Below are 20,153 nucleotides of genomic sequence, written 5' to 3' on the forward strand. Positions count from 1 at the left end.
TTTAACTCCTATTTGCTCTATCGTCTTTTCAAATACCTTTATATGTATATTAAAGCTGATAACGGATTTTTGGCCTTTTAAATTCCATGTCTATAAGTGATCAGGTATATTACTATTTTGAGTATGTGTTATTTTCTGCATCTAAATACATCTTATTAATACAAGATTATGCATCAGTTGTAAAAAAGATGCATCTATCAGTGTAAGACATCACTGCATCTAAATACATCTTATTAATACAAGATTATGCATCAGTTGTAAAAGAGATGCATCTATCAGTGTAAAACATTAATTTTTAATCTAAAGATTATTTTTTGTTTATTAAATCTTAATAAGGTATATATACTATAACTTTGATAACATTTGTATTAAAATTAATCTCTGTGGGCAATTCTAACGTAATGCTTTTATAATTAAGATTATTGAATATCAATTTCATATTTAAAGAAGCTGAGAGCAACATAATATTTTTTATATCCGTAGTAATTTATAAAGCAAGCCACCAAATGTTTCCAGGTATCCAGAATAGAATTTACTTATAATGCGAAAACGAGTTTTTTAATCAAGAATTCATGATTGTATCCTGTATTAGAATCCTGTGTAATATGAAAGTATCCACGTATATTAGTGTAGCCTTTATAAAGGTTTTAAAAAACAAGTTCTTTATCGTAAAAGAATATTTGTTGAATGTTATATTATGTTCTATTGTAGATACCCAGATAACAAAATGCCCGCAAAGTGAGCTCACGACGCGTGCACGTCGTGCGGATAATTTGCACGGCGTGAACTCATGGCGCTAGACATATGCGTCCTCAATTGATGCTCATATGACCCGCACGCATGCGGCACTCACGCGTGCGGGTCATATGAGCATCAACTGCTCTCACCTTGTACCCTATACTTTTTAATATATATATATATGATATGATATACGTTAAATGAAAGGAAACAAAATTTACATTTTATAAACATTTTTATTTTAAAACTTATACATACATATATATACATATATACACATATACACACATATATACGTATATATTTTATAAATTTTATTAGGTCACCACCCAGTGCCGCGTTTACAGAGAGAAAAATCACATCCAGCGTGTAATCCTTCTACAGAATCGTAGTGCGATATAGATATCGCACTACGATTCTGTAGAATTCAATTGTGCGTACCAATCGTGATCTCAGTACGGTGTGCGCACTGATTATCCGCAATCTCGATTTGCCGAATTATGTTTCATGCTAACAGTCGGAAAGATACTCTCCACAGTCTCGATACGGGGTGTAACAATCAACGTTGTACTCAGGGGCTCGATCTCGTTTTCTCTCCTGTTTTCTTTTTTTCGGTAACCGCTAAGAACGCTCATTTCTCCATGTGAATCCACTAAAATTAAATTATCCGCTTGATAGACGTGTGTAAACATAATCCGTTACAAGCTTGGGCTAATACACGCTAAATCATATTTATGGTGTACGCGTACACCAGGCACTTGGTTCCCTCGAGTTATGTCCAACATTGTAAATATCGGCATGTTGTGATGTATATTACTAATACTACAATTATATCACATAATAAGTTTTCGCGTCTTATTTACAATAACAGTGCTTCCGCCTATACACTTCGTGAACCTCCTCTCTCTCTGTCACTTACTACTGTGTTACAGGGGATTAAACCAATAAATAATTTGCGAGTAATTGCGGGTGATATAGAATATATATTAATTTAATGAATAGAATATATATTAGAATATAGAATATATATATTAATTTAATGTTGTCAGCAGCCTTTTGACAAGGCTTTCAACAATACATATGAATTACTTACTTAGCGAAAGTACAAATCTTGCAAAGGAGGAGTGTCAATAAGGCCGTTTTTTGGCCTACGTCAGAATCGCTCCAAACTGTGGTATTTTCTTCCTACCGATGTAGCTCACAACCTCCTAGAACCGTTTGCTGTCCGAGCAATTAGAGGCTGAGAACGGGCAACTTGAAGTCTAAAAAATCAATGGAGTTTTTCACATGATGGTAGTGCCGGTCTCATTTCAGCATGTCATTGTTGGGAGGGAGGGGGAAGGAGGAAGAGTGGGAAGTAGAGGAGGGAGGGAGAAGGGAGGTAGAGGGGGAGGGGGAAAGAGAGGCGGGAGGGAGGGAGGAAGAAAGAAGGAGGAAGAAGGAGAAGGAGAGGGAGGGAGAGGGAGAGAGGAAAAGAGAGATAGAGAAAGGGAGAGAAGGGAGAAAAAGGAAGAGGGAGGCAGAGGAAAGGAAAGGGAGGGAGAGAGAAGGAGAGAGGGAGGGAGAGGGGGGGGAGAGAGAGAGAGAGAGAGAGAGAGAGAGAGAGAGAGAGAGAGAGAGAGAGAGAGAGAGAGAGAGAGAGAGAGAGAGAGAGAGAGAGAGAGAGAGAGAGAGAGAGAGAGAGAGAGAGAGAGAGAGAGAGAGAGAGAGAGAGAGAGAGAGAGAGAGAGAGAGAGAGAGAGGGGAGGGAAAAGGAGAAAGAGGGAGAGGGAGAGAGGAAGAGAGAGATAGGGAAAGGGAGGGAAGGGAGGAAGAGGGAGAAAGAGGAAGGGAGGGAGGGATAGATAGGGGCAGAGGGGGAGACCTCTACCTCCCTCTCTCCCCTCTCTACCTCCCACTCTCTCTCCCTCCTTCCCTCCCTCCCAACAATGACATGCTGAAATAAAACCGGCACTACCACCATGTGAAAAACTCCATTGGTTTTTGAGATTCCAAGTTGCCCGTTCTCAGCCTCTAATTGCTCGGACAGCAAACGGTTCTAGAAGGTTGTGAGTTACATCGGTAGGAATAAAATACCACAGTTTGCAGCGATTCTGACGTAGGCCAAAAAGCGGCCTTATTGACACCTCTCCTTTCCGTAATCTATGAAAAATATATTATATAATCAATCGTTATAGACTTAGCCTACTTATCTCGTATAATTACATTTCAGTCTAAATTGTTTCTCCAAAGAAAACAATGTTCCCCATAACGTCTTTCCGTTAGCTCGAATTTTTATTGAACAACTTTGTGACGCAATTCGGTTCAATGCTGTTCTTGCTAAATATCTCATTGCTTTTCAAAACTAACGGATGTTACATGAAATAACGGTATAAAGGAAGAATCAAGCGTATCTCGAAAAGCACAAGTCACGACAATAAAGAAAATCTTTATAGCTATGAGAAAATCTTACCGCACGAACGATTGTTATCTATAATAGCACTTCCTATAAGAAATATCTTACTTAAAAGAGAAGATTTGTTAAGAAAATTAATTCAATAAACATTAAACGTGGTACAGAGCAATTTTTAAATCTTTCTTTAAATCAAACAAAATCATCAAAAGTTTAACAGATTAGAAGAAAGAACTAATCCGCAAAAGCCATAAGTTTATCTTCCAGTTGCTTATGCTTAGAAATCTTGATCTAATGAGCTAGGCTTGTTTCATTTATAGTATCGTCTAGCAAATCTAACATCAAGTGCACAAACTGCGTTTCTTCTTCGATCGATAGCTCTTCTAAATATTTCGATAACCAATTCAGGAGACCAATACATAAGTAAGCACGTATACTCTGGGACACAGGACAATTGCTCTTTGCATAAATGCTGTCCTCGTCCGTTGGTTTCTTGGTATCCAATTTCGTGAGGACATGCGTGAAGAATCCTTTTATCGTTACTCCACATTTCATCGCTCTATTTTCAAGAATCGCATTTCTTTTGTATCGCACGTGGCCGCCATGGCAATTTATTGATAACTGATATTTATTTGCACCTGAAAAAATATAATACAATGTGTTATTATAACAAAAAATGAGTATTGTTATTAAATACTGTCTATGAAAAGAGTATTGGCCATAACCAATTTTCGTCATAGCTATACGACACTTACAATGATTAATAAGAAATATTAATTGGAAAATAATTATTTTACCATTGAGCTGTCTGTTCCAGTTGACCTTTATAAGTGGCCCATTCCGCCTAAGATTCTAATATTTTATTTAGAAACGTATCAGCAGCATCCAATTTACATCGTGCGAGTGTGCATAAGCCTCTTTAAACATCTTAGCATTTATAAATACTTCTATGGCTTCGTAAATTTTGTGTACAGCTAGTAAATATGACACCGCTTTTTCCGGATTGTTTTGTATTACCAATTGATGCGCATACGCCTCACACATTTCTTTCCACACTCTGTAAGATTAGTCTCGATTGTATAACAATATCCACAAACTTTATCTTATATTTGTAAAAATATTCATACGTACTTTGCGGAAACTTTAATTATCCGATTCGTCGTATTCGGTCATCTCCTCGGATGGACACTCTTGATCATCGGTTCCATCGGTTCCATCATCTTCCTGCTCCTTTGTTACAAATTCTGTTTTTTTAATTTTATTACGGGCTCTCTGTTTTGCCGCACGCAAAACCTCCTGCATTTCCGTTTTGAATTCAATTTTGCTCTCTGGCCCTTTAAAGAATGGACAATTTTGAGCTGCAACTGAAAGATAAAATTAAACATTTGTAAAGTTACACTACAAGGCCAATTCACCAATAAATTTTCGTAGTCGGTTTTCTTAGTTCCTTTTTTATTTGTTTACAAATATCAACAAAAAAAAGAAGTGAGAAAACCATATGAAAATTTATACTGTAGATTTTTAAAGGTTAACCAATGGAAAACATTTTGGCACAACTCCAGTCATTTGCCATTTGGTATAAACAAGTAAAAATTGAGTGGAAATTTTTCAAGGAAAATTGTAGGAGAATTTTTACAACGATTGGTTATATATTATATAAAAAATGTCTTACGATATAGAATATTAGCAATTTTTGTATCGCCAAAATTTCTTGATTCAGCACCACCAGACCACGTAAACTTATTGACCAACTCGTCAGTCATAATCTCCTTTAGAGAGGAATGTAAAAAGTCACGCAATTTTAAGCCTCCTAAACTTTTCAAATAATGATACTGAAATAATAAAATAATGTATGTTTTAATATTGTATCTAGATAAAATTCAAGTAATTAATAAATATCTATTTCATTATACATATAATATAGGAATAATAAGAGAATACACACACACACACACACACACACAATAAATCGAGTTATAATATATGTTTTATATCGAAAAAGGACGTTGTAAACCTACTTATAAAACGGCAGGTTATACGGCGTTGAAATTATAAAGAGTAATCCATACATTTCAATTACATATTGAGAAATTATAGTAGGTATTGTAGATGTAATGGATTCATTAATAATTAAGCTACTCACCATTTTCTTACGCGCACTTCTTTGGGAGTCGCTTTCCATTTCATCGAATTGGTCTAGCGTATTGAGCGGAAAGCCCTCGAGCGGTTCGTTAAAGCTTCTGGTTACATTTACTTCGTCTACTTTCTGCACTACCTCCAGTATCTGTTGACCTTGCTTCATCAATTGGTTATGCCCTTCGAGTAGTTCATTCATTTGTTTTTCTAGTACCCTACAAATATACAATAATTAAAAGTATTACTATAAGTATATTATACAAATATTAAAATTACAATCTGCGTAAAGCTCAAGGTCCTGATTCCGAAAAAGGTTTGGATATCAAAGAATTACTCGTTAATCATAGATCTAAAAAAACAACTGCTTTACAGTGTAGAATAAAAAAAAAGAACATATTAACCACATCACAGAACAGTAATGCGAAAAATTCATAGTTATAATACATTATTTTTACAATTGATTATTCACATGAAAGGCTGAATTTAACACATTTCAAATATTTCCATATGTTACTCACGTTAATCTCTCAAAGATTTCATTTGAGTTACGTGAATCTACCGTATCAGTAATCGAGGCGGCACTGTTAACTTTCGAAGAGGTAAGATTCGTCTCTTTCGGGGAATTAAGTGACATATCCACGCTGTGCTAAAAAATTGGAGAGTCTAATCCGGAAGAGAACTCATCCGGAACAGGCAATGTTTCATTCCTAAACAAAAAAATATAAAAAAACATGAATAAAATTGTTACTAAAATAAATAAGTATGTTTGTTAAGTATTTATTGCTTCTATTTTATATTTATATTATTGCCGCTTATCAAGTAAAAATTTCAAATTTACTTTACGTTTACTGTTAAAGTTTACAGTTAAATTAAATTTATTATTAATAAGAGAGAGAGAGAGAGAGAGAGAGAGAGAGAGAGAGAGAGAGAGAGAGAGAGAGAGAGAGAGAGAGAGAGAGAGAGAGAGAGAGAGAGAGAGAGAGAGAGAGAGAGAGAGAGAGAGAGAGAGAGAGAGAGAGAGAGAATGGAAACATTTAATTATATACTATTATCATCTACTTACGAATTTTTATACGTGATGACTTCTGAATCATTCAATTTTTTAAATGTATTTGAAATATTCTCTTTCTCCGATTCATTGACACATTTTTTTTCGCCCCCGGAATTCTCCAAATTTTTGGTCATTAGTCGTAGTCGGTTCAATTCCTGCTTCATGTGTTTTACAGATTGGCCACTCTTCGATTTATTTGGACGTTTAGACTCTTTGTCCGAAGATGTCAGTTCCCGTCTTAGAGGTTTTGATATTGTACCAGTGCTCGAAGTTTTGGAAACTTTCTTATTTTCTTCTACTTTATTCCCCATGCTACGATTTATCTCGAGGATTTCATTTGAGTTACGTGAGTCTATCGTATCAGTAATCGGGGCAGCACTGTTAACTTTCGAAGAGGTAGGTTTTGTAGAATTAAGTGATTTATCCATTCTGCGCTTAAAAACTGGACAGTCTAATCCGGAAGAGAGATCATCCGGAACAGACAATGACTCCGTTTACACGGCACCGTTAATCGGGTTTTATAACATCGGTAGTTCTTAGGCCGGTCAATCACAGCTATTCCATTCTTCTGAAGAATGATTACGATTGGTCTTCCTGACAACTACCGATGTTATAAAACCCGATTAACGGTGTCATGTAAACACAGTCAATGTTTCTTTCCTGAACAAAAAATGTAAAAAAAAACATGAATAAAATTGTTACTACAATAAATAAATATGTTTATAAAGTATTTATTGCTTCTATTTTATATTTATATTACATTGCCGCTTATCAAGTAAAAATTTCAAATTTACTTTTTGTTTATTTAATGTTGAAGTTTACAGTTAAATTGAATTTATTATTAATAAATAGATACATTTAATAATTAATATACTATTATCATCTACTTACGTTTTTTCACACATGATGACTTCTGAATCATCATTAATTTTGTCGTCTTTGGTATTCTTAAACTTTTGGGCTATCAGTTGTAGTCGCTCAATTTCTTGCTTCATGCGTTTCATGGATTGACTACTCTTAAATTTTTTTTTGGGACGTTTAGACTCGTCGTCCGAAGATGTCAGCAACTTTTTTGAAGGTTTTAGTATTCTGCCAGTACTCGAAATTTTGAAAACTGTTTTCTTTTCTGCCACTTTTTTCTCCATGTTGCTACGATTTCAATGAACAACAAAATGTAGTGATTTGAAATAAACATTGCACACAAAAAGGAATAAAATATGAATAATACATAGAATTTCTATGCGGATTGTGCAGTTTTTTTATTTTTGGAAGAGTAGTCGGTATAATTGTATTGTCTTCAAAATTTCGATCGTATTTAATTTTGAGGTACTATTAGGGGTGTAAGTAGAGATACGCATATCCACTCATTTGCAAGAACGCACTCTTCTTGGCCTTCTACACCACTCCACTTCGGCATTCTGTACATTTTGCCTTTGACATCGATTAAGTTGACTGCCTCGACTGCGTGTGACAGATTTGAGCAATGGTATACTCCTACAAAATCGGAAGTCAGTCCGACATCATATAAAGCAACCTGTGTACGAAATTTTTGTACAATGAAGAAAATATTTCTTTCTATTTGTACAATGTTCGTTATTAAGCAGACCTTAGAATTTTGAAGGAAAATGCAATTATCACGCATGGATGTTGAAAATGTGATTTCTCCAACTTGCAGCTTCCGAAATTGCTGGCAACGGCAGACAGGGATGTGTTCTACTAGAGGACCCTCTGCATGAGGTTTAGAGCAACAAATTTGGATACGGTTATCGACGTGTGCAAAACTAAAATCATTTAGTTCACACATTCTCTTATAGAATTGTTGGAGAGCGAGGTGCGGTTTTCGAATATGTTTTCGAAATTCCGGCATATTGTTCTCATAGCAAAATGCACTAAACGTTTCCAAAGAACCTAATTGCCTAACATCGTCGACTATGTGCAAAAGGCCATGTACATTATATGAAAGAAATTGTTCTCCGTATAGTTGCTCACACATATTGACGTAGGTCTCCAAAGCTTCTTGACAGAATGCGTATATTTCTTCAGCCACGTTTTCAAAACTGAGAAGGCGCATCACGCAATGTAGCAAAATAAAATGGTGATAATATTCTTCACTAAAAACATTTTGCAGAACAGCCGGAGCAGTGTATAGCAGCAGTTGTCTAAATTCAGTACCTTTGAAGTGATGGAACATAGACAATTTATTTGGGCGGCGATTGAATTCCGTGGGACAATATGATGTAAGTGCCGTCATTCTCGAATCAAGAATATTCAGTTGTCTTACGTTCAATTTTTGAGGTCCATACTTCCCGTGAATATGAGCAGAAAAAACTTTCTTAACATTTCCTATATACACAAGGTGTAAGCTTTCGAAAGGAACTTGCTTCACTAATCCCAACACCGGAGATAATGGACTTCGGCCTTTGTGGTGATCTTCGTCTATCATATCACGGTACTCTTCATCCGTTCTTGGTGGATGTCGAATCCCTGGAAAAATCATCGCTCCCCGAAAACCAGGTTCTTCGCAACGATGACCTTGAACTTTGCATTTTGAACAGGCGTTCGATGATGTATGCCCATAATGATTTAAAGCAAACGCCCTTGCAGGTGCATCGGCAATAAAACATCGGACATTTAACGGAAGCTGTCGATTGCGTATGAAAATTCCACCTTCTTCACGTATATCCACAATTTCTTGAACAAACTGAGCGAAAAAATCAAATGCATTTGATGGTTTTTGTTTTCTTTTGAACACACCCGCTATTACAGGCTTTTTATCAATTAAATTCAAAATCCGATATTGAATAGGCCAAAATTGATCTGTGCCACTTCTGTGCATTTCAGCACCGTCGGTACTAAAATCTATTTCGATAGTTTCAGGCAACATATCTTCAGGAAGATTTTGCAGTTTCTTTTTAAGTGTGCATTTTAATCCCATATGTAGGTACTCTCCCCCAGGTATTTGTTGAACTTGTGTAGTAGCGACAGTAGTTGGAGTTTTTAATAACGTTCTCGTATCCTTGGGTAGACAAAGCAGGTTGAAAGGAAACTCACGTAATGTTTTAAGCAGTACATTTCCCTGTTTATGTTTTAAATTTGTGGCTAAAAATGTATTTTTTAATATCCTCTTCTTCATATCTGCAAGGTTTTGTAGTACATTGTCGTTCTCATCTTCTGAAGAGCTCGATGTATTATTGTGTTCTTCTATATTATCGTATCCCACTTCTTCTTCATTGTTTTCATCGTGGTCCTCTTCTTCTTCTTCTTCAGTACTTTCACCGTCTGCTGCTTCTTCCTCACTATCCTCTACTTCTTCACCTCTGTCAGAAGTTTGTTCATCGTCATCATCAGTAGATTGTTCCTGATTGTTCCTGATTGTTCCTGGTTCATTCTCTGACACATCTTCTAATGTGGAGGAATTAGAACCATCAAAATCCTGAGCTATTGATACAAAGCCTCTTCGGTGGCCTGAGATTACAGACAACCGCCTTCTCTTGTGCCTCTCACTGAGGTTAACGAATCTCTTGAATTTCATAGACATCCTCGTCGATGTAAAATTCGTCTATTACTGATAAGTATGGCCTTGAAAATAATTTTTTAAAATAATAATTTTTTTTTAAAATAATTTTTAATTTTTTTATAATAATTTTTATTTAAACATTTTGTACCAATAAAACAAGCGCAAACACAGACGTGAGAGCAGAGATAAGGAAAAATTATTTTCATTCAATAATCGAAGCCATGAATTACGTGCAGGACCACCACCTTAACGTATTTAAGATATAATAAGTATATAAGCCCTATAATATTTAGAGAAGAGTAAAACTGCCTGAATAAAATAAAGCTGCCAATTTTTTATTTGAAAACGAAATAAAATAAAATACACTGTTCTAAAAAATTGGGGGATCACTTTTTCTCAGTAAATTTTTGTCCATTTTTAAACTATGATTACTCAACAAATAATTAACGTAAAAATAGTATAAAAGAAGGTTTTACAGGGCAAACTTTCTACTATAATGTGTCTCAGTTCAATTTTTACTCAGTTTAATACTCAAAGCCGTAGTCAGCTTTAACCCTTAAATGCCACCCGGGGTCCAGCGGACCCCAGATCCTTTACAATGATATATTTTCAAATGTTTCCCCCAAAAATGGAGCTCATGCTCCCATTGATAATAGTTGAGTGATTGACCTACCCGGTTGTACACTTAGCAGTAGGGGAGACCGGGGCTAAGCCGACACTATTTTTTCAAAGGCAATTTTTAATATTTAATTAAAATTTTTAGGCAAATTCAATGGTACATATTTAAAGAGTGTTTCTTCAGGTACAAAATTGATTCAGGAAGTTTTGCTGTACGTCGCTTTGTTTTGCCGCCAGGAAAGGAAAAGTGACGCGAAGACTAATTTTCGAATTGAAAAATGCCGGGGCAAACTCAAAACTTTGTCTGATCGACACAATTTGATCTGGAACTTATTTTTTACTGTCTGAAAATGAAAATACATCGTTTATTGTGTATTTAAAAAGTACAAAAATTCGGAATAAAGTAGCTAAAACAATCATTTGAAATAATGAGAACAAAAATTGTTGAACTTTCAATTATCTTCATCTAAACTTATGTCTGAAAAACAATTAATGCAAGTAAACTCGCGATCGGACGTGCGCATACATTTGTCATGAGCCATACGGCTGCATGACAAGCATCGTTTGTTACTGGGAGCCGACGAAACGGCGTGGTGTTGACTTTGCCCCGGACGTCGTTTTTCACTTTTGTCACTTCAAAAACAGTGAACATTTTGAAAATATGCAAAAACGATTATCGGATTCATATAGAGCATCAAATTTCCCATCAAAATCACTTACCGGTAGATTCGCAAGAGTAAAGCTCGATGAAAGAGTAGACATTTTCGAGAGATCAGAAAAATTACTTTTCACTATCAAAAACGCTTATGTCGCGTTAAAAATTACACTATAACTCAGAATGTTACCAAATTCCGTTGATAATACTGGCACATAAAGACGCATTTACAGTAGGAAAGGCAAGTTTCTACGATAGATTTAAATTGGCAAAAAGCCTAGTGTCAAGTTTGCCCCGTTATCGGCTTAGCCCCGGTCTCCCCTACTCATTGTCAGTTTACTTAATTTTTTATACTATGTTAAAATTGAAATTTTAACAATATAAGCATTTTATTCTCTTTTCTAAGCCTTGAACAACATTGAAAATAATTTTCATAACTAAATATCAAAAAATCAATGAGTAAGGAGACATTTTTCATGCTGGGGTCTTTTAGACCCCATGTGTCATTTACGAGATTCTTGAGAGGTGTGGCATTTAAGGGTTAAATAAGGACGTATTTGAGATATCCAAATCTGGAAATTTGCAGTCTTCCACCGTACTTTGAGATGATATCAATAATTATGTTCGCCAATTTTTTTCTTAGGCGGTGGAAGACTGCAAATTTCAAGATTTTGGATATCTCAAATACATCCTTATTCAAAGCTGACTACGTAGTACAGTAAGATTAGGTCTGAAAATGGCAAAACGGATTGACAAGCCAATTTTTTGAGGGTGAGTAGAGGATTATAAGAGATGCCCAAATTCACAAAGTTCCAACAAATTTTCCCTGTGTATCAGCGGCTATCTTGAAAATAGGGGTAAGTTTGGATATCTCAGCTTCTATTGGTCGGATTTTTTTCCATTTCTTTTTGTTTTGTAAAAAAAAAAATATAATATATATATTATGTATATAATATATTGTTACAACTTTTGTTTGAAAAATTTTTTTAATAGCTGTCAAGGAAAAAAGTTACAACAAAAAAAGTGCCGTTAATTTGAACATTTTTATTGACAATTATATTGCTCCCTGTTGGTTTCATCAAAAAAATATTCTAATAAAACTTGTAGAGGACTCAATTCTCTACAATTTTCGTATATGCGCTTTTGGTTTTTTTGATAAAACCAACAGGGGGCAATATAATTGTCAATAAAAATGTTCAAATTGACGGCACTTTTTTGTTGGAACTTCTTTTCCTTGACAGCTATTAAAAAATTTTCCAAACAAAAGTTGTAGACAATATTTTTCCCTACAAAACAAAAAAAAATGGAAAAAATCCGACCAATAGGAGCTGAGATATCCAAACTTACTCCTATTTTCAAGATGGCCGCCGACGCACAGAGAAATTTTGTTGGAACTTTGTGAATTTGGGCATCTCCTATAACCCTCTACTCACCTTCAAAAAATTGGCTTGTCAATCCGTTTTGCCATTTTCAGACCTAATTTTACTGTACTACGTAGTCAGCTTTGAATAAGGATGTATTTGATGTATTTGTTTTTTTTCTTTCGTTAAGAATTTCCTGAGATATTTCAAATTTTGTCATGATATTTTTCATGTAAAACATGAAATATTTCGTGAAGTATTCACTTTTCGATGACTTTATCTTGATACTTTTGTATGTAGATTCATGAAAGAAATCAAATAATAATATTGATTTTTTACATTTGTAATTTTTTAAAATAGAATGCATCTACAAAATGCAATCAAAAATTTTAAAATAATTTTGTTTTTTTTACAAGCGATTTCTTTCATTATTCTACATATCAAAGTATCAAGATAACGAGTGATATATACCTAACGAACGAACCAAGTCACGCTATATCTGATACTGAAGGTACTCTAATTTGAAGTCGTAATTGCGCGCAAAGCGTGGAAAGTATATATATGAATCAAATGGGATTTATTATATACTCATTTAGAAAATGAGATTATGAGTAAGACACATAGGCTATGAAAGATTTAAATTAAGAAAGTATAAAACAAACATATTTTAAAGTATTATAATTACACATTAGGATGTTGTTTTATTAAATAATTAATAAATTAATTAAAATATTGTTACATGACACATGAGATATTCCCTGTTCTCTTATTTATTCTTATATATGACGTGCATATTGAAAAAAAGAGTATTTATTTTTTTCAGCAGTTTCTATGATATTTAATCCTGGAAAGAAGCTAAATAAAAATACTTAAAATAGGATTTTACTTATAATTTTATTTTACTTTTTTATTTTTTTTTCTTGCAGTATTTATCAAAGCAATAATTCAAATTTAATCAATTTTAACATATTTAATATTAAAATTACCCAAATAATATTATTAATTTGTCATAATGTCACATTTTCATGATCTCTATTTTATTTTCTGAAAATCTGTGTATAGAGTGCTAAAAAAAAGTATAAGAAATGATATCTTTATCAGACTTGGAAATGACATATTTGTTAGATCATCATTTATTACTTTTTGTCGAGTTTAGTCTATCTGTTAGTATCTATTATTTTTCTTTTTATAGTCACAAATTGTTCTTAAACATTTTAAACTATAATTGCTATCGCGTAATTAATATTTTGTTATATAATAGGACATTAAAATGTGTCAATAAATAATATATTAATATAAGCCCTATTCTATAAGCTTAATTCATATGTGTGCATCCTTGCATGCGCAATAAATCAATATCATGCACATATAATCCAGGATTAAATATCACTATTAATCTATTCTAAGGCTATTAATCCATACTATTAATCCATTCCAAGGCAGTGGATATCTATGAGATATGACATTTTTACGTGTAATATTCTTATATTTTTAGCCTGATACACACGTCAACATATATCTAGCCATATATTATACATGTAATTCGATACAATTTTCGAAGATCCATTACTTCAAATTAAAATAAAATATGATTCATGACTCACCGATACGATGTGCAGCAGCGGAGTTGTAGACTACGTTGTCAAATATTCAAATTATAGCAATGTCAAGAATAATTAATTGTTTCAAATAATGATGGTTATGCGGTAAAACAATTATTATAGCAAACGCTCGAGGATAAGCCAATCAATCAATAATAGTAAATCTGCAAAATATAAAATAAATAAATTTTTTAATAATATATATAAAAAAGTTAACTAAAACTATATAAATTTAAGATAATTATAAAGGAAAGTGGTATCGTTTTACAACGATCTGAACATATTGGCAGAAAAAACTCAAAAACCAATCTCTTCGTTGGTTTCTTCTACCCCTATTTCATATATAATTCATTTAAATTTGATTGACTAGACCCAACTTTATGCGCAATCAAAGGTTCATATATGAAATTCACGAAAACAAAGCTTCCTCTATGAGGAAGCAAAAAAGGTTTTACAGGGCAAACTTTCTACTATAAGGTGTCTCAGTTCAATTTTTAATTTCGTTTAATACTCAAAGCCGTAGTCAGCTTTGAATAAGGACGTATTTGAGATATCTAAAATCTTGAAATTTGCAGTCTTCCACCGTCTAAGAAAAAAATTGGCAAACATAATCATTGATACCATCTCAAAGTACAAACTTTGCACTTTTAAATAAAAAAAAACTGTCCTGCGCCGATTATTTTGCGATTATGAAAACTCGATCAGAACAGCTGAACAGTTAATGTACAGAACAAACATTCAAAATTATGAAATGGAAAAATTCTTAAAACAGCATGCTACAAGATAAATTAATCCTAACATACAGTTCCGTAGTAGTAACTTTATTAACATTATAGTGACAATTAATTACGTGTATACCCTGGTAGAAAAGAGAGATTCAAATTGACTAAAGTGTATTTATTTCTAAAGTAAATTTTGATTTCTTTCAAATCGATTCTTATATAAATTAAGTTTTAATCGATATCAATATTATCAATCATATTCAGTAGCTTCCCTCCATGATATAAATATTGAAAATATATATGTCAAATTGGTATTTACACTGCTCAACAAAATTAAAGGATCACTTAAAATGCACGACTCACTTCAAATCGTCATAATTCATAATTCATTATCAGTGAAGAAATATGGTAGCGTAATCATTAAAAAAGCACTTCAAAAAGGAAATGTTAAATTTTACGATAAAATCAATAAAATTTGGAGAATAAATTTCGTTCTTCCCGTACACGCCATCAAAGCTGAAGTTTATTCTTCAATTTTGCAAAGTCCATTTTAAATTAATGCTGTTTGTAGTAAGTTCTTCGCAGAGAAACAAGCTTTGAAGCATTCGAAATCTAAGGATTTAAGCGTTTATCTTTATAAGCGTTTCTCTGCAAAGATTTTACTACAAACGGCGTTAATTTAAAATAGACCTTGCAGAATTGAAGAATAAACTTCAACTTTGATGACGTGTATGGGGGGATAAAATTTATTCTCCAAATTTTATTGATTGTATCGTGAAATTTAACATTTTATTTTTAAGGCTCTTGGGTACTCGTCGCGGCCATGTTAGAATCTGAGAAAGAAGCGAGAAATGACACGTTGAAAATTCTTGCGTCGTATTTCCAAATAAAAAGATATTTGCTTAAAATAACACTACAGATCACTTCAGCACATTTCGAAAATACTTCGAGTTGAAGTTAAATCTACCCCTTTCCCTTCCCCTTTCCCTTTCCTTTTAATTTACAAACAAATACATTTTAATTGTTCTAAATCGCTCATCTTTTCTACCAGAGAGAGTAACTACACTTCAAAATAATCCCTATCCCTTTTTGCCTGTATCTCGGGTTGTAATGCATCGAGTTTGATTAATTTTATTTTATATTAATAGTTTGAAGACTGAGAAAAAAGAATATTCAGGTAAGAAAGTCGAAAAAGTTGTAGCACGAAAAATATTTTGCAACTTTGAAAAATTGGCTATGGGTTACGCTACCTATAGTGGTGTTTGTGGGTTAAGTTTGCATAAGAAACAAAACTATTGAAATTATAATGTTGGAAGGACAGATTTGCGACGAATCGGTTTTAATAGGACGAGTGACCGACAAAGCCCTCGTCGAGACGTTTTCAAAACATTATAACAAAGCTCTCTTTCGTTAAGAATTTCCTGAGATACTTCAAATTTTTTCATGATATTTTTTATGTAAAACATGAAATATTTCGTAAAGTATTCACTTTTTGATGACTTTATCTTAATACTTTTGTACGTAGATTAATGAAAGAAATAATAATATTTATTTTTTACATTTGTAATTTTGTATAAGATATTAAATTAAATAGAATGCATCTACAAAATGCAATCAAAAATTTTAAAATTTTTTCTGTTTCTTTTACAACAAGCGATTTCTTTCTACGTACAAAAGTATCAAGATAACGTCATCAAAAAGTGAATACGAGATATTTCATGTTTTACATGTAAAATATTATGACAAAATTAGAAATATCTCAGGAAATTCTTAGCGAGAGAGAGCTTTGTTATGGGGAGGAATGTAGAAAATAGTACAAGCGACAAATTGAAAAATATACATAAATAAAGTAGGAAATAACGTGAATAAATAGATTTTTGTCTATGTTATTAGTTATTGATTTTTTACTCTGCTGAAATAATACAACATTTATGGCAAGAAAATGTTAATTTAAAATCCAGTTTGAGAAAAGAATTGAGTGGAAGATATAATTGGTTGCTACACGGTAATAAATTTAAGTGCCTATTTACGATTATGCTACTAAAAACTTAGCTATGCTTACCGTAGCTTTATGAACTCGTAACGTCGGTCTGGCCGAGGCATAAAGTAGGAACAAAAGATTTACATCGAAGCCGATCACGATGCCCAGTTCGAGTAGTATGAAAAGACAACACAGGAACGTGGTTATGGCCGGTATGAGATCAATTTCTGAAAATAACGGTGCATCAGTTTGTAACGTGATCTTGTTAAGAAAACATAAAAAAACTATATATAATAATGATAAAAGGAGAAGAGTTAATTAAGATGGCTTCAACCAAATTTTGATTAACTTATCAATTAGTATTTCGTTAATGTGGATAGAATTATTAATTTTTTGTTAACATAATGAGACTTACTTAATATTTAATGTAGCATCTTGTCATCTCTGAATTGTAATTGACGCGTATGCCTTTATGCTAGTTTATTTATTTAACACAGCGTTCGATGGATACGTTATCCTCATAAGACGACTCCTGCTTTTGATTGACAAATTTGAATCGTTTAGTCTGAGAGTTCACGCTCTGCTGTTGTCTCGATGTGCCATCATCGTTCAATATAGACAGAGATAAACTTGGCTTCACACGAATTCCATAATAATGATATTTTGAGTTTCCCCTATTATAAAACAAAACAACGAAAGATATTAATCTGATAAACATTAAGGTTTCGCTAATTATTATGAAGCCTCTTACCTTATAGTCCTGAAACGCCTAGTTGTCAATCCCAAGAATACAGAGCGTATTAATTTCCCGAAACTGATGGCTGCGTTCACGGTCGCGCGTGCCTCCGAGACGCCGAACGACGAAGACGACGGCGACGAGGGACGAATGGCGAGACGCGGATAGACGGATAGGCGTGAGGCCGCGCGAGCGGAAGCATCCCGTTGAGATATAGGCTGCGGTCCATTTAATGCTATAAATGCTTCGAAGTATTCTCTTCTCTTTTCTTTCAATGAAGAAAGAAGGAGACAAAGAACGCTTTGAAGCATTTGTAACATATCAAATGGATCGCAACCGTAATTAACCGGCCGGTCGCGCGCGGACACGCAAGATTCTCAATTAATTTACTTACCGCCAGACGGATAAACAAGGCTCTAGGATAAGCCAGAAAGGCGTGGGCGGCTGAAATACACGGGTACACGAAAACAAAGACACTTTATTTAAGCACGGGGCACTTTATAGAGCACGCGGGGCACGCGAAACGTTACCGCGAGGACGTTTGGATTACGAATACGAAAGACAAATGACGCAGCCGCTGCTGCCGGCACGTACACGCCAGTCGCCACGAGCGAGTCACGTAGGCGCCACGCCGTAGGCGGGCGAACAAATGATAGCACGCGGGGACCGCGGGATCGCGCACGGATCACTGATGGCTTCTGCACACAGGACGCGGAAACGCTTGCCGCGCGGCAAGAAGCGACGCGGTAGCCAATCAACGTGTTGTTTTTCCGTAAGAACCAAAAGTTGATTGGCTACCGCGTCGCTTCTTGCCGCGCGGCAAGCGTTTCCGCGTCCTGTGTGTAGAAGCCATTAGGAGAAGTTCCGGGTGGAAATCGAACTTGGATGAATTCATACATTTCACGATCTTATTATATATAAACCCACACAATTTGCATAATTAAATAAAATAATAAAAATAATAATAATGTAATAAAATAACAATTACAATAAAATTGCTATTTTAATCGCTATGCGGGCATTTTGTTATTAAATTTAAATATTATAATAAATCGCGCGCGGATATTATAAATTATAATATATTATACCTATCCAAATAACAATTCGTGCGAGGTCATGTTACATTCACGGCGTGATTATCACACCGTGCATGCACGAACGCATCATGCTCGCTTCACGAAGTGATTTTGGCATACGTACCAGAATTTGTAACGTTTTTGCCATTTTATCTGATATTTAAATATTATTTTTATATGTAGTGCGATCTTTTACGATCAATATTATAATTCATCATCAATTATATATTAATTGTAAAAGATCGCACTATGTCATCATGTGTGTGTTCACTATGCCATCACGTGTGTGTAATCACTATGCCATCATGTGTGCGTAATCACTGTACCATCACACGTGTAATCACAAGTGATGGCATAGTGCGACCTTCTATACGCGCACGTATGCCAAAATCACTTCGTGAAGCGAGCATGATGCGTTCGTGCATGCACGGTGTGATAATCACGCCGTGAAGGTAATATGACCCCGCACGAATTGTTATCTGGGTATATACGAATCGGAGTGAAATATATGTTATAACCTATCTCTGTTAAAAAGCAATGTTATGTATTATATACACAGATATTAAAAAACTGTAAGCTAAATTTTATCAAATTTTACTAATTGATTTATGTATTTGTGAGATTATGCTGATAACATGTGCTTCTATAGAAGCACATTCTTTGATAAACACAGCAACTGAATTAGTCACAGATAATTCCATAACATTTCACTAGATTTTAAAAACGGAAACAATAATAATAAACTCTCGCTTAACAGAATATCATGGTTTGTAAATGGACTTTCTCTTGATATCAGTCAGTTAAAGACTGCTTTGTAATTATTGTGAAAAGGATACCTTACTTTTAGCTCTTGTAAAGGTAGAATTGACATTTAGTAATCTAAATTAAACACATTATAAAAATTTTTACAGAATAATTTTAGTGGAAATATTATTAGCAGTAGTATGTACAACTAACAGCTACTAAACATACCTTATAAGACTTTAGTAAACAACAAATAATTTTCATATTTAAAATTAGTCAATGCATGTCTTTTCCAGTACTGGTGTATATTGCGCAGACACAGAGATATGTTATTTGTCACAATAAAATAATCTGTTGTAGCATTAAAAAAAAGCTAATTATTTATTAAAATGTTACTAAGAACGTTGCTGTAAATAAATAAACTACAATCTCAGATTATTAACAAATAGTTAAATGTAGTAAGCAATACCTGTAAAAATATTTAGCTTTAGTATGTAAATATTCTTAATATGACTCACCGTGAAAACAGTTTGTACTACTTTATACTACTTTATACTGTATAGGTATGTAGTTGATGAAACTAGTACAGATAACAGGAAAATGAGGTCAAATCGTCATATTATACATTTCTGTATTTTATTCAAAATTAAACAAAATTTTTGGAAAAAGGAATATGATGTGCTATTCTCTAAAAGCAAATGTACATTAATATATATATATTTTCAGGAAAATATACTGGCAAAAACTACCTTTGGACATCCTATATATATGTATGTTAGTTTTTTAGATTTACTTTTTAAGTTTTGTGTTAAATTGCATAATTTT

General features: G+C 33.8%; 1 protein-coding gene across 7 annotated transcripts; it reads right to left on the reverse strand.

Moving 5' to 3' along the window:
* Nucleotides 1–954: 954 nt before the first annotated feature.
* On the reverse strand, nucleotides 955–18,218 carry LOC139785592 (uncharacterized). 7 transcript variants are annotated; one of them, XM_071724771.1, is made up of 14 exons: nucleotides 17,903–18,218; nucleotides 17,524–17,726; nucleotides 17,188–17,446; nucleotides 16,854–16,999; nucleotides 14,073–14,233; nucleotides 7,924–9,896; nucleotides 7,209–7,851; nucleotides 6,330–6,977; nucleotides 5,785–5,973; nucleotides 5,274–5,481; nucleotides 4,803–4,962; nucleotides 4,262–4,494; nucleotides 3,928–4,187; nucleotides 955–3,768 (listed from the first exon to the last, which is right to left on the reverse strand). In XM_071724771.1, the coding sequence occupies exons 6-7, from the start codon at nucleotides 9,853–9,855 to the stop codon at nucleotides 7,633–7,635; spliced, it is 2,151 nt and encodes a 716-aa protein (XP_071580872.1). In that variant the 5' UTR covers nucleotides 9,856–9,896; nucleotides 14,073–14,233; nucleotides 16,854–16,999; nucleotides 17,188–17,446; nucleotides 17,524–17,726; nucleotides 17,903–18,218; the 3' UTR covers nucleotides 955–3,768; nucleotides 3,928–4,187; nucleotides 4,262–4,494; nucleotides 4,803–4,962; nucleotides 5,274–5,481; nucleotides 5,785–5,973; nucleotides 6,330–6,977; nucleotides 7,209–7,632. The 7 variants fall into 7 exon arrangements, with proteins under 7 accessions (XP_071580872.1, XP_071580867.1, XP_071580871.1 ...); XM_071724766.1 differs by having other exon boundaries at nucleotides 7,209–7,466; nucleotides 7,546–9,896; XM_071724770.1 differs by having other exon boundaries at nucleotides 955–1,390; nucleotides 1,832–3,768; nucleotides 7,209–9,896.
* Between the last annotated feature and the right edge of the window lie 1,935 nt (nucleotides 18,219–20,153).

Source organism: Temnothorax nylanderi, unplaced genomic scaffold (genome assembly GCF_030848795.1).
Source record: "Temnothorax nylanderi isolate EJ_2023f unplaced genomic scaffold, tnyl_v1.0 TNYL_tig0837_pilon, whole genome shotgun sequence".
In the NCBI taxonomy this organism is placed as follows: Eukaryota; Metazoa; Arthropoda; class Insecta; order Hymenoptera; family Formicidae; genus Temnothorax; species Temnothorax nylanderi.